Source organism: Pelobates fuscus, chromosome 11, assembly GCF_036172605.1.
Source record: "Pelobates fuscus isolate aPelFus1 chromosome 11, aPelFus1.pri, whole genome shotgun sequence".
NCBI lineage: Eukaryota > Metazoa > Chordata > Amphibia > Anura > Pelobatidae > Pelobates > Pelobates fuscus.
In genome coordinates, this window is record NC_086327.1 from 130,487,480 (window position 1) to 130,502,947 (window position 15,468).

The 15,468-nt window shown below is 40.6% G+C and overlaps 1 protein-coding gene across 2 annotated transcripts; it reads left to right on the forward strand.

Annotated features, from left to right (window-relative positions):
* The first annotated feature begins 810 nt into the window (after positions 1–810).
* MSANTD2 (Myb/SANT DNA binding domain containing 2) lies at positions 811–12,729 on the forward strand. Of its 2 annotated transcripts, none has more exons than XM_063435429.1 (5): positions 811–1,235; positions 7,901–8,153; positions 8,948–8,995; positions 9,548–9,605; positions 10,496–12,729. In XM_063435429.1, exons 1-5 carry the CDS (start codon positions 822–824, stop codon positions 11,325–11,327), a joined length of 1,605 nt encoding a protein of 534 aa, XP_063291499.1. In that variant the 5' UTR covers positions 811–821; the 3' UTR covers positions 11,328–12,729. The 2 variants fall into 2 exon arrangements, with proteins under 2 accessions (XP_063291499.1, XP_063291500.1); XM_063435430.1 differs by lacking the exon at positions 811–1,235 and adding an exon at positions 1,790–1,834.
* The last annotated feature ends 2,739 nt before the right edge of the window (positions 12,730–15,468 follow it).

Here is a 15,468-nt window from a genome sequence, read left to right on the forward strand (position 1 = left end):
ATATATTTAGTTATTAATTATTATTTTATTATTTTTATTATTATATTATTGTTATTATTATTATATATTTAGTTATTATATTATTATAATATTATTATTATTTTATATATTTAGTTATTATTATTATTATATTATTATTATATAATATATTTCGTTATTATTATTATATTATATTATTATATAATATATTTAGTTATTATTATTATATTATTATTATTATTATTATATATATTTAATTATTATTATATAATATATAATTATTTTATATTATTATATCATATATTTAGTTATTATTATTATATTATTATATTAATATTATTATTATATAATATATTTCGTTATTATTATTATATTATTATTATATAATATATTTAATTATTATTATATAATATATTATTATATTACATTATTATTATATATATTTAGTTATTATTATAATATATATTTAGTTATTATTATTATATTATTAGTAGTAGTATATAATATATTTAATTATTATTATTTAATATATTATTATATTATATTATAATTATTATTATATAACATATTTAGTTATTATTATTATATAATTATATTATATTATTATATAATACATTTAGTTATTATTATTATTATATTATATTATTATTATATAATATATTTAGTTATTATTATTATTATATTATATATTTAGTTATTATTATATAATATATTTAGTTATTATATTCAGTCTCTGAGTTTTGTTTCAGTCTCCCCTCCTGCCGCCCGTAACGTCACGGTCCCCCCCCCCCCCCCCTCACTCCCCGCCCCGACGTCACTTCCGGCCGCACAGCAGAGGGAAGATGGCGGCGCCCTGTAATTCGGAGCTTCCGTCCGAGGCTTCTTCTTGTCTGAAAATCCCGAAGAACGAGATCTTATCGCCGCCCTCCCCCGGCCTGAGCGATGGGAACCGCTCCCTGTCCAGCTCCTCCCCCCTGCCCCCCGCCGGGCCCCCAGGGGCCCCCGGACTCAGCTCCCCGGGGGTGTCATTCAGCACGGCCTGCCGGGGGATGTCCTGGACCCCGGCCGAGACCAACGCGCTCATCGCCGTCTGGGGCAACGAGAGGCTGGTGGAGGCCCGGTACCAGCAGCTGGACGGAGCCGGCACCATCTTCGGAACCAAGGCCCCCGGGCCGGCCATGTACGACCGGGTCTCCCGGGCCCTGAGTGAGCTGGGCTACGAGAGGACCCCCAGCCAGTGCCGGGAGAGGATGAAGGTGAGCCCGGTGAACTTACTGCACCCCCAAAATAGAACCCCCTCACTGTGTGCACCCCCCAAACCATCCCCATCTGTTACACCCCAGCCAGTGCCGGGAGAGGATGAAGGTGAGCCCAAGGGACTTACTGCACCCCCAAAATAGACCCCCCTCACTGTGTGTACCCCCCAAACCATCCCCATCTGTTACACCCCCAGCCAGTGCCGGGAGAGGATGAAGGTGAGCCCGGGGGGACTTACTGCACCCCCAAAATATAACCCCCCTCACTGTGTGTACCCCCAGAATATAACCCCCCTCACTGTGTGTACCCCCAGAATATAACCCCCCTCACTGTGTGTACCCCCAGAATATAACCCCCCTCACTGTGTGTACCCCCCAAAATATAACCCCCCCTCTCTGTGTGTACCCCCAAACCATCCCCATCTGTCACACCCCAGCCAGTGCCGGGAGACGATGGTGAGCCCGGGGGGACTTACCGCACCCCCAGAATATAACCCCCCTCACTGTGTGCACCCCCAGAATATAATCCCCCTCACTGTGTGCACCCCCAAACCATCCCCATCTGTCACACCCCCAGCCAGTGCCGGGAGAGGATGAAGGTGAGCCCGGAATACCGCACTGTCCGTACCCCTAAAATATAATCTCTTGCTGTGTGTACTCTTAAACCACACCCATCCAGTGTCGGGAGAGGATGATGGTGAGCCTAGAGTACTTACTGCACTGTGTGTACCCTAAATTATAACCCCATTCAAACCATCTCCACCTTTCACACTAACAGTTTCTGTGCTGGGAGAGGACGAAGATGAGGCCGGGGTACTTAGAAACATAGACTGTGACGGCAGATAAGAACCATTCGGCCCATCAAGAGAAATGTTGAGCTAATTGTAAGGGTACACACAGTGCAGTAAGTACATTTACTGCACCGCTAAATGTAATTACCACACTGTGTGTACCCCTACAATTATCCCCCATCTAATATACCCCCTATAATAGCCTTACCTCACTGTGTGCACCCTCAAACAATCCTCATCTGTCACACTCCCAGCCAGTGCCGAAGAGGATGAAGGTACTTACCACAACCACATAATGTACTTGCCTTACTATCTGCACCCCTAAAATAGAATAATTTACTGTCTGCACTCCCAAAAATACCATCGTACCCCCTTTACTCTCTGTACCCCCAAAATATAACCACTTTACGGTCTGTACCCCCAAAATATAACCCCTTTAGGGTCTGCACCCCCAAAATATAACCCCTTTACTGTCTGCACCCCCAAAATATAACCCCTTTACTGTCTGTACCCCCAGAATACACCCCCTTACTGTCTGCACCCTCAAACCAACACCATCTTTCACACCCTCAATCAGTACCGGGAGAAAATAAAGGTAAGCGCTGCACCCCCAAATTATCCCCATCTCTTATACACTCCCAGCCAGTGGTGAGAGAATATGAATTTAAGATCTGCACCTCCAGCCATACCAAATGCTGATACATCCCTAATCAGTGGTCAGAGGATGCATTTTTCACCCCCAAATTACTATCCGTAATTACACCGAAAATATATCCTTAAATTGTCTGACCCCCACACCATCCCACTTTCTTATACACTACAAGGCAGTGGCAAAATAAGATTGAGGAAAGTTTGACAGCCCAAAATTGTTATATCTTACTGTATATATCCCCAAGCCATCCACCTGTCTAAACTATAGTCACAGCTGGAGAGGACGACCAGATAAATGCACAGTTAAAAACAAGTCCTCGGGATAAATGTTGGGCAACCCCAGGGTGTTGAAAAAAAAAAAAAATAATAATAATAATATCGAATTAGACACCTATATTAAGCATTAAGAAATATTACAGGGGTACAAATAAGAGTGCCAGAAAACCACGTAAAAATGAACATAACACTTTTTTATTTTTTTTAAATGAGTCATAACCCTTATATACCAAGTATACACACAGCAAGTGATAAAATGAGTCCCGCAAGTCAAGTACCGTCCCAGTGCATCAATATAGAGTAGAGGGCGGAAATGTCAGTTATTATACAGAGCACTATAGCTGCATGTAGTAACGCATGCACAATATCTCACTGAAAGGCAGAATTCAGAGTGAAATATAATAGACAGAATGTAGCAAATAAAGAACTTGATATAACAAAATGAAGACAATAGTTTACAGGAACTGGTGCACTTACAGGGAGCACATGTGTATATGCACACATTTTGCTTGTAGTTGCAGCTGTTGTGTACACCACACACCAGGTGTTCAGTTATAGTATCTATGATTTATGGCAAAATCATACCACAATGAGAAGCCTGTCTGTTGGAATAGATGTCCGGGAAGGTTGACCATCTCTTTATAAGGACGCCGTTAGTGTTTGTTACCGTAGATAAATGTGTTGATTCTTTCATACTAGTGTTGAAGATTTCTGGAAGTCGAATGTAATCTGTGACTTCATAGGGCTTTACTTTATGTGCAGGGTTTTCACTAAACTCTGAATTTTTGTTAAAGGGACACTATAGTCACCAGAACAACTACAGCTTTTTGAATTTGTTCTGGTGAGTAGAATTATTACCTTCAGGCTTTTTGCTGTAAAAGCTGTCTTTTCAGAGAAAATGCAGTGTTTACATTACAGCCTAGGGATAACTTCACTGGCCACTACTCAGATAGCTGTTACAGATCCTTCCTGGGTCATGGCTGCCTAAAATGCATCCAAAAATTCAGTGTCTCCACCCTCTGCATGCAGACACTGAACTTTCCTCATAGAGATTCATTGATTCAATTCATCTCTATGAGGAGATGCTGATTGGCCAGGGCTGTGTTTGAATTCTGCTGACTCTGCCCCTGATCTACCTCCTTGTCACTCTTAGCCAATCCTATGGGGAAGCATTGTGAGTCGATCAGGCCATCTGATTGCAGCAGCTTCAGACTTGAATACAAGTAAGATTTTACTATCTTTAGGCAGGCAAAGGGGGCTTAGGGAGCTAGATAGTGGTTATAGGGTCCGGAATAAATGTTTGTGTTCCTGACCCTATAGTGCTCCTTAAGTTTGGAATCCAACATTTTTGAATGGGTTTGGCAGTGGCTGAGTGTCAGGCAACAGAGGGTTGTAGTCAATGGAGTATATTCGAAGCATTGGCTTGTCACCAGTGGGGTACCTCAGGGATCTGTACTTGGACCCATTCTCTTTAATATTTTTATTAGTGATATTGCAGAAGGTCTTGATGGTAAGGTATGACTTTTTGCTGATGATACTAAGATATGTAACAGGGTTGATGTTCCAGGTGGGATAAACCAAATGGCAAATGATTTAGTTAACTAGAAAAATGGTCAGAGTTGTGGCAGCTGACATTTAATGTGGATAAGTGGAAGATAATGCATCTTGGATGTAAAAACCCAAGGGCTGAGTATGGAATATTTGATAGAGTCCTAACCTCAACATCTGAGTAAAGGGATTTAGGGGTAATTATTTCTGATGACTTAACCCCTTAAGGACACATGACATGTGTGACATGTCATGATTCCCTTTTATTCCAGAAGTTTGGTCCTTAAGGGGTTAAAGGTAGGCAGACAATGTAATAGAGCAGCAGGAAATGCTAGCAGAATGCTTGGTTGTATAGGGAGAGGTATTAGCAGTAGAAAGAGAGTGCTCATGCCATTGAACAGAACACTGGTGAGACCTCACTTGGAGTACTGTACGCAATACTGGAGACCGTACCAGCCTAGTGATAACTTCACTGGCCACTCCTCAGATGGCTGTTAGAGATCCTTCCTGGGTCATGGCTGCCTAAAATGCATCCAAACGTTCAGTATCTCCTCCCTCTGCATGCAGACACTGAACTTTCCTCATAGAGATTCATTGATTCAATTCATTTCTATGAGGAGATGCTTATTGGCCAGCGCTGTGCTTGAATCATGCTGGCTCTGCCCCTGATCTGCCTCTTTGTCAGTCTCAACCAATCCTATGGGGAAGCATTGTGATTGGATCAGGCTACCACTTTTGATGATGTCAGGAGACTGCTTGTTTTTCTGAGTCTAACAGCATGCAGATGTACAGCTTCAGGCTTGAATACAGTAAGATTTTGCTATATTTATGGAGGCATGAGGGGCCCCGGGGGGGGGGGGGGTAGATGGTGGTTTTAACACGATAGGGTCAGGAATATGTTTCTGTTCCCGACCCTATAGTGATCCTTTAATTAAATCTAAGCTGCAAATTGGAAGCCAGACTGTGAAACTTTCCAGATCAGCTTTTGTTGCCTCAATTTTACACTGTATTTCATTTGCTTAAATGTAGTGTTTGTCAAGAACCGGGAACGGATTCATTTCAAAGTGAATTAGACATTTTAGGCTACAATAGTTGAACTGGACAAGATCTCCAATAAAAATGTATTCCAGTTAGATTTCCACCAAGTAAGACTTGAGTGAATAAACAGATGGCCCAGCAGCCACATGGTCAGCGAGACATTGATGCAGGACTCACAATTCAGTGTTCAGTGAAGAAATTCTACCAACATTTTGTTTTCATTCACGTTTTGCTTACTTAATGGGGTTTCAGTATGTGTGTCTGTGTCAATGCAGAGATGTATTTTTCCTGAGTGTCAATGTGTGGAATATCTGTGTGTGTGATTGTGTGAATGCAAGGCCCTGTTTGTGCGAAGTGTCTGTGTGCGGCAATGACCAGTTCAGTGATTTGAAGAGGTCGTGGTGCCTGGAGCCTGTGCAGAGTTTTGCTATGAAATGCTGAACATACGGGGATTGGCCTCTCTGCTGCTAGATCTGTAGTTTCACCTCTGACAAAACTGGGCTGGCTAATGTCAATTCTGTGCAAATGAGAGCGGAGAGCTGCCGCTCTGCAGAAGCCAGAAGCACATCACCAGATAAGCAGGGAGCCTCTGAGCCCGGTGGGATCCAATGTAAGAGGGCGAACTGTTGCTACACGGTATGCTCCATTACTGGAGAACTGTGTCTGGGTATTCCAGGCATCAAAACCATTACAGTGGGCTGGGCTGTAATTATTGGAGTGTTCGTTTAAATAAACTGCAACTAGTTAGACACTAATACTCAATAGAATTAAATGAAGCTTGATTAGGCAGTACATCAATGTGGGCAATGTGTAATTTAGGTGCTATTCACACCAGTATTATGATCGGGACACTCCTAGCACAAAAACACTACAGTGGTTATGGTACCCTGGTGCTGTCCCACTTGTTTAAAGTCAAACCTTTTTGGAATTAACACTTACCTGCATACCCCTGTCTCCCTCAGTCCGGCCCTTCTTCAGTTATAGCAGCTTTTCCATCTGCTATGGAGTGTCTTCTGAGGCTGTCACCCAATCGATTCTATCCTAAGACATGACTAGTACGGGAGTAGGCAATTCCAATGTAAGGATATCGGTGAGACCGTACTGCTGACCTAGGTAAATGTTAAAATATTCGATGTGTTTAAATTTAGATTTCAGAAGTGGGGATCGTCACAAATTGTAAAGGGGTTCTCCAATAGAACATAGTTGACTGCATTTATTTCAAAAAGCATAGATTAAAATACATTATTGGCTAGAGGGGAATGTGAGTGGCAGATTTCGCCAGTCCTTGCTGTTATGTGGCGTCCTCCAGAGCCTTACATAGAGGCGTTTTTTTGTTGGTTTTTTTTTGGTTGCCATATTGCTATCTGTCTGGCGCTGGGTAGCTTGGAACCAGAATTGTACCATGAGATGCATAGAGGAGAGTAGTGTTTTGTATGTTTGTTGTTTGGCTATTTCTTTGTTTTAATAGAATTTTCAGCAACAGAAAAGTAGGACATTGTAATGGGTGCCATGATTGTAGTTAGGGAAATGTGTGGTTATATCAGATATGCTGTAATTTTATAGAAAACATATTGTGAAGGCAGATTCGTATTGTAGCTGTCAGAACCGGGTGTATATTTGCAACAATGCATTTGGTCAGTGACCAAGATGTAAATTCCTCATGGATTCTGATTGGTTAAAAATATGACCAATCGGGATACAGCTAGATTTTGCTGTGCATTTTCTCAGTCTATCTACAACTGTTCTTATCCACTTGCCCATAAATCTGCTGCCTTTTACATATTTATCTCATCTTTCAGCTTTGTTTTTGTTTGAATGGATTTTATGTCATTTATTATTTTTTTTTTTTAAATAAATGTCTATTGAGAGAATTTTCCATTTGTAACAGAAGTCCTGTACGGGGCTCGCAGGGCCCAGTAAGAGAAGGATTCAAACATGACGAGACACACAGGTCTGAATAGTTACTAACACAGTGTTTGTGTAAAATAGACAGAATTCATTATTTTATGGTGTATACAGAGGATGTTTGAGGCACCTTTTATTCTGTCAATACTTTAATGAAAGTACCCTAAACACCGTTTGTATACCTGGCACTTGTGGAGGTTACTCTGGACCATTGTGCACTAGGTGTACGCTGTTCTAGGGTGTGACCATTCACTTCTGATTATTCACTAATTTACATTGAGCAAGAATACTTTTATACATTTTAAATGGTCAATTGGGACGTCTGTTTAACTGTTGTAATGAAGACAACGTATCTTCCTGTTTCTTCCTAAAGAAATCACTTACTGCTCCATGACACGTCATTGGTTTTGATAAAATGTATTGAATTCTAATAAATGTATACGTATATTGTTTCAGACTCTGCGCAGATGTTACAGCCGAGTGAAGGAGCGAGGAGTCGGAAAGAGGAAAAGCAGCTACACGTTCGAGCAGCTGGAGAGAGTGTTTGGGTCCGGAGGCTGGGAGACCCAACCCTTCCAACCTGTGCTAATCAATAGCAGCGGCCTCTACCAAGAAATGGAGTCTGACGGCAGCACGATGGAGGATTATTCGCAGGATGACTGGGGAAACCACAGCCAGGAAATGCAAGGCTTCCCGGGGGATGATTTGGGTAAGCCATAAAATCACTCTGTACATGAATCACTTTCACCTTGATTCTAATCTCTTTAACCCCCTTCAGGACAAAGCAATCGATCTCTGAAAGGGTAAATGGGGCATTCCAGCTTGGAGTTAATGCATTAAAGCATAATAGCTAAAGAAAATATGTGAATTTCTCTTTGCCTCTGCTGAAAGAAAGTGGGAAAATAAAAGGGAAACAAAACCAGTATCATATTAAGTATATTGTGCTATACTCCAACATAAAAGTACAATTCAAATAAAAAAATGAAATGTATGGTATACTGGGCCTGGAGTGAACCTAGCATGCATGTCCCCAATGCGTACACCCATATATCTACATGCGTGTATGGATATACATCACCCTTTTTATCATTATAATGTGATATAATGCTTCTTCAAAGACTATCCATTTGCTCCAATTGGACATTTTCTATTTATTTGATGAAGGGTCTGCAAAATTCACTTCATATTTTTAAATTATGAGATGTTCTAGAAATTACTTTCTCTATTTGACTGAGTGATGGACTCATGGGGGGATGCCGAGAGGTGATGGACAGGACTTCGATGGTACCCCACACAGAAACACAATTATGCAACATGGACCTTTTTCATAACTGGAAATATAGCCTTTTCCCCAGACCCCCTTTTGTTTTGTTTTTTCTTCTCCTTCACTTACCCTACTCTTCCCTTTTTTGGACCTCAGTGCAGGGAGATCTTATTGTTTTTGGTTTCTTTGTCGCAATTAGTTTTTTTGCCTTTAATTTTTATTTTATTTATTTTTTTTAGCACCTTGGGTGGTCCAGAAGTCCGCTCTGCCTTGCCCTCCTGCTGAAGGTACAGTATTACTTCTTCTACTTACAAAATGTGTTTATTACTGTGACCTCAGGGTTTGTGAAGTCAAGTGTTCATTGCTGTGGGAGGTGGAGGGGTTTAGGTGTTCATTGCTGTGGGAGGTGGAGGGGTTTAGGTGTTCATTACTGTGGGAGGTGGAGGGGTTTAGGTGTTCATTGCTGTGGGAGGTGGAGGGGTTCAGGTGTTCATTGCTGTGGGAGGTGGAGGGGTTTAGGCGTTCATTGCTGTGGGAGGTGGAGGGGTTTAGGCGTTCATTGCTGTGGGAGGTGGAGGGGTTCAGGTGTTCATTGCTGTGATTTAGTAGTTTGTTTGAGATAAGGCTATGCTAATTCTGGTGGCAAGTTGATCTTCCATGATACATCTTGTTTGGCTTCACTGTCTCCAGGTGAAACACCGGGTAGTTTTGTAAGGAATTGGGCTGTCAGGGTCCTCTGGCCCCATTATTTTTAGAATCCTAAATCAGTATTAATAATATCACAAATGTCATGTTTATTGGCTGCTCTGTCTGATCCTCATTTACTGTATTCTGTTTAGAGGAAGTCAGTATTCCCAAGAGGCCAGTAAAGAATCGAGAGCCGTCCGAGGAAACGCAGTAAGTGATTTCCTAATTACCTGGAGGCAAAATGCCTTTTCTATTTTATTTCTTGAAATTCTGTGTTTAAGTATATTTACCAGACGCCAGGTAAGCAATCTTCCGAGTCAGATTCATTTATATTCACTTTGTCCGTGGAAATCCCGAGCTTACTGTATGTTTTTTTACTTTTTTCTTCAAATGTATTGAATTTTAAATTAAAGTGCCAGCTTTTGTTACTCTAACAAAAAAAATCAAGTCTATGTAGAACGTATGGAAGAAAGCTGTATGGGATTAGCTTGCAGGATAGTTAGAGTATCTTTAGGTCTGAAAATGAATATATAATGTATTTTTATGCATGGGTAATGTTATAATAATGTATGGCAATGTGAATATAAATCACAATATGATATGTTTTAACATTACTTGCAATGCTCCAAGCACCTTGAGGGTCTGTCATTGTTGTAGGATATCACATGAAGGACACAGCAACGTTTCGACCATGCACCAGCTTGACAAAGACCTTGGTGCAGGTCGAAACGTTGCTGTGCCCTTGATGTTCCATTAAACGCAGCTCGAACTTTAAACACCGTGAGAGCCTGAGCATTTTTTCTTTGTGATATGTATGTGGGGTGTGCTGACCCTAGCTCAGTTGCACCCTGTTTTTGGTTGAATGCAGCCCTTATCCTTTTTTATAATTGTTGTAGAATATGACATTGCAGTAGGGACAGATGGACAGCTGCATGGTCCGAGCTAAATTAGACAAACAGAAAATCTTGTGGCACCATAGGCCCCACCATTAACAGTACAAGGACACGTTGTGGTTATAGTGCTGAAAAGATGTGTTGACTTCTTTACTATTTAAATATGAAATGCTTAAATTCTATATATTTTTCAATTTACCTACTTAGGAAGCTGGAGATTCTGCAGACTATAATGCATATTTTGGACTCAGTCCAGCTAAAATGGGAGCTGTTTCAGAGCTGGACAGACTTTTCAAGACTTCACCTCTCTAACAAACTGGCTATATTTGCTATTGGTTACAACACTCGATGGAAAGATGACATTCGCTACCATTACGCTGAAATAAGCTCACAAGTACCGCTTGGGAAACGTCTTCGAGAATACTTCAACCCTGAGAAACCTGAAGGCCGGGTGGTTATGACCAGGGTGCAGAAAATGAACTGGAAAAATGTCTATTATAAGTTTTTGGAAATTACAATTAGTGAAGCGAGATGTCTTGAACTTCACATGGAGACAGACTGGATCCCCATAGCCCATTCCAAACCAATTGGGGGCGATATAGTCCAGTACCTTTTACCTGGCGGTATTCCAAAAAGTCCGGGTCTTTATGCCATCGGCTACGAAGATCTGCGTGGCAAAGAAGTGGATAATGCAGTTGTTGATTTAGTGAATGATGGGAATTGCGATAGTCCTACAGAGCTTGCCTCGAAATCTGATACAATAACTAGCAAAATTAATTATTGTTACCTGGGTATTGCTGAGAGTATCACGCTCCAGCAATGCCTTTTCTTTCATTTCCAGTCCACAATCAAAAACCAAAGCAAGGAGTGGGCTAGTATTAATGGATTCTTAGCGCAAAACTGCAAAGTGGAACCAGGCGTGTCTCCGAAAACCATCTACATTAAATTTGTCGAAGTCGAAAGAGATTTTCTTTCTGCCGGATCTTTAGTTGAGTGCCTGGAAAAAGCAATTGGTTACCCACTGAAGTTTAATAAATGAATTTTTATCCTTTATAAGGATTAGGGCTCTATAGATACCACGTTCCATTTTGCCAGGGTCGACTCTTGAATTTCAAACAGATTTTTCTTTGTTTTTCAAATTGGAAGAATTGTCTTAAAAGCCAGCTTCCACAGTTTGAGGATATTGTCCGAGGCAAACGGGACCTTGTGTTTGGATATTAAATAGTGTTTTTATAAAGAATTTTATTGTAGAGCCCTGCTATAAACTTGCTGTAAGTACATTCCATGTTGGACTAAGCTTATTCTCATTTTCAAAGGAAATACTGGGGGGGAGGGAGGGTTCTTCACGTTTCATTTTTACATATCTGTGTCTGTATAAAATAAACTAGAAAGAATAATGAATGATGGCGCTCAACCTTGAGATATGTACAAGAGGTTGTCACGCCATAACCCGATTAGCTAATATTGTATATAATTTATATAATCACTTTTTTACCCATTAAGTGTTTTTACGATTTCCAACCAGTGTTGCCTGCAAAGACTTTTGTTTCTGTGACGTACTGTATTCACTCTTAGCTGTGTCTCCATATCCTCTTTTTTTTTTTTTTTTTTTTTTTTAAACCATTAAAGTAATGGCTTCTTTGTGTTTCGTTGGCATTTTAATGGCATTACAAAGGATATTTATATATATATATATATTAAAAGCATTCAGAAAACCTGGAGTCTGAATGAATTGTGCAAGTTGGTCTTTCAGACATTTAAAAAAGCCAAACAAATGCTTATCAGCTGCTAAGAACATGTTTTAGAAACTTGAATATGCCATGAACTTTGTATAAACTGTTCTGCTGTCCAGTTGGCCACCAAAAGCGTTCCATCATATTCTCGCTGCGTGACAAACCGGTAATTGTCCGCAGCCAGTGAAGGTTACCAGTGCCTTTTCTAGATGTATATTTTACTGTTTTCAGCCAATAGCAGTAATTTAGGGCAAAGTTTGGTGGGTTAAGGTCATTCCCTCATTGTAGACCTCTTCTGAAAGAAACCTTGTACTTATGAGTAAAAGCCGGCATTGCAGGATATATCCATATAAAAAATTGTAAATTCTGTACACAATCCAAAAGCTGATATATCTGTGTTATCTTTATTATCCTTGTGTATTCTATATATTTTAGTTTTGTTGCATAGCCCTGTAGCAGTTTTGTTTGAAGCAAATGTTGAGAATAATTTTTCATTTTATTTTTTTTACTCTTATTATAGTACAGTTAATGTAATTTGACTTTTTATTTTTTTGTTTTTGGTAAAGAAAATAATCAATTGCCATTGCAACACCTTAAGTATTTTGGTAACTGCTTAATAGTCTTCATATTTAAATAAATTCCCTTCCTTGCCCAAGACACCCGGATTCGTTTTATACTCCCCTTGTTGTGTCTGGGATTGATTGCTGTGGACTGTCACACGGGACAACAGATGAATTATTGCATTGGGCATATTTTCGTTATTTCCAGTTTGTCAGAGGATGGCGCTGCAAGTCTCCGCACTGCCAACGTCATAGGTTGCTATGTAACCTGATTCTCATTGTAAGAGCTAATGTATAAAATGATGTTCAAAATAAAAAGTGAACAATTTGTTAAATGAATGGGCCATCTTCTGTGTGATTAAAATGTGGGAACTATTTAGATCGCTGCTCTTTGTGACCATTTAAATGTGCAGTTTTTCCTGTAATAGCAGTCTCTGTCCTGCAATCATTATTGGAAATATTCTGCTACTTGATAACTTGTGATAGAGCATTAGTATGGTGCATTGTTGGAATCATAAAGTGTTGACTAACACCAAAATGAAAAGACCCGCTGTGTCTGTCTGCATTGTGACCTCTGTTTCTAACAACAAACTGTCCCACTAATCTTTAACATTTCTTTATGGAAACTCTTTTTTTTTTTTTTTTTTAAACGTTTTATCTGCGGTACATAAAGGGGGTTTGGCACCCTTTCTATTCTGTGACTGTGTCTGGATTGTACGATCAGGCTACACATTTTAAACTAAAACTTGCGTTTTTAAAAAAATCTGAAATAAATGCGGAGATTTTCATGTCTCCTAATACCCAGGAGGACATGTTTTGCTCCATTTTATGTCTTCTGCCGACTTTGAGTAATGTTTTAGCTGAGCTCACATTCACCCCACCCACACACATCGAGTGTCTGTGGCCAATAAAATAAATTGCATGCCCCCCTAAAGGAGTGGAAGTGGGGAGAGTGTCTGTCTGACATGGCGGTTTCCTGGTTTAAAAAAAGTGTAATACTTGGCATATTTAATATTGTAAGTTAATACACACTTTTCTGTCTTTTGCCCAATAAAATAACATCTTTAATGTTTTTTTATAATGTAATGTTTAACCTTCACATTGACATCCATAGTGTAAAGGAACAAGGGAACATCCCCCCCTTCACCCTCACATTGGTCTCCATGGTGTAAAGGGACGAAAGATCATATCCACCATTACCGTCACATTGACCTCCATGGTGTAAGGGAACAAGGGGCCCTCACATTGACCTCCATGGTGTAAGGGAACAAGGGACCCTCACATTGACCTCCATGGTGTAAGGGAACAAGGGACCCTCACATTGACCTCCATGGTGTTAGGCTCAATTATTTTTTCACGTGGAACCCCCCCCCCCAAAAAAAAAAAAAATGTTGCACCATAGCGCAAACCTTTTAATTAGCAGAGTGTCTTTTATAGCAAATAGTTTTTTCTCTACATACACTCATTTTTACAGATGGTAAACAGATTGTAGTACATAGGAGCAGGTGTGCCTTTTTGGGTAAAGTTGGTGTTTGTATGTAATTTTAGCTACTTAATATAGGGGTATATTTGTATGTAATGTTTGGATGTAGTGTTGACTTTTAAACGTACATTTGTGAGTAGTATTGGTGTTTGAATTCAGGGTTGTATTTTGGGTGTGTGTGTAATGTTTGTTTGCATGGGGTGTATTTGCATGTTGTGTTAGTGTTTGCTTGGATGTATGTACATACATATTTACACACATATACACACACACACATTTATATACAATTTGACACACAGATACACACCTTGACACACATTCGAACTTTGACACACAGATACACATACTGAAACCGATACAAACCCTGGCACATACACATACTCAAATACACACACACCTTGACACACACATTCAAACACTGACACACAGATACACATACTGAAACAGATACACACACACACACAGATACACACACTGGCACATACACAATGACACACAGATACACACTGACATACAGATAAACACACACACTGGCATAAACACATACATGTTAAATTGTACTTGTATTTGCTTACCTTGGTGTCCAGGAGGGTGGCTTGCTTGGAGGTCTAGTCCTGTCAGAGGATGATGGGAGTGAGCATGCAGCAGCTCACTCCCAGCCTCTCCTCTGTCCCCATGCAGTGTGCTGCTGCCTCAAGCCTGGTGATCACTCACTGCATTCCTCCCGCGCGTCTGTTTCTCTAATGAGCCTGGGAGGAAGTTATGTCAATTCCTCCCAGTTCGCTGACTGGGCCCCTGTTCAGCGATAATAGCCCTCGGGTGGCCCTAAGTGCATGGGCCATCCGATGGTCAGATCGTGGCAGAACCCCGATTTTGTTCTCGCGGAACACAAACTGGGAAACGCTGGTGTAAGGGAACGAAGGACCCTCACATTGACTTCCATGGTGTAAGGGAAATATGGACACTTACATTGACTTCCATGGTGTAAGGGAACAAGGGACCCTCACATTGACCTCCATGGAGTAAGGGAACGAAGGACCCTCCTCTTAGCCTCCATGGTGTAAGGGAACAAGTGACAATCTTCCCTCCCCCCCCCCATGACCCTCACATTGACCTCCATGATGTAAAGTAACAAGAGACCATTCCCACCTTCAAGGCTGTCACGTTGGTTTCCATGGTGTAAGGGTAGCAAGAACCCCCACAGCACACTAATTCATGCCAAAGATAAACCTCTTTATTCAATATCGTACACAATACGAAGTGCAGAGCTAGCAAGTATATACACCTACATAATAAAGTGCATTAAGGTTAGGGTAAGGGAACGAGGGACCTTCTCCCTCCCCATTGCATACACATTGTCCTCCATGGTGTTTATCGTTGTTACCACCGAGTTTAGCGTTTTCT

Coding starts and splice junctions, on each gene's coding strand:
- MSANTD2 (XM_063435429.1), top strand. CDS start 822: ATGGCGGCGCCCTGTAATTCGGAGCTTCCGTCCGAGGCTTCTTCTTGT. Junction 8,154..8,947: donor CTTCCCGGGGGATGATTTGG/GTAAGCCATAAA, acceptor TATTTTTTTTAG/CACCTTGGGTGGTCCAGAAG. Junction 8,996..9,547: donor GCCTTGCCCTCCTGCTGAAG/GTACAGTATTAC, acceptor TATTCTGTTTAG/AGGAAGTCAGTATTCCCAAG.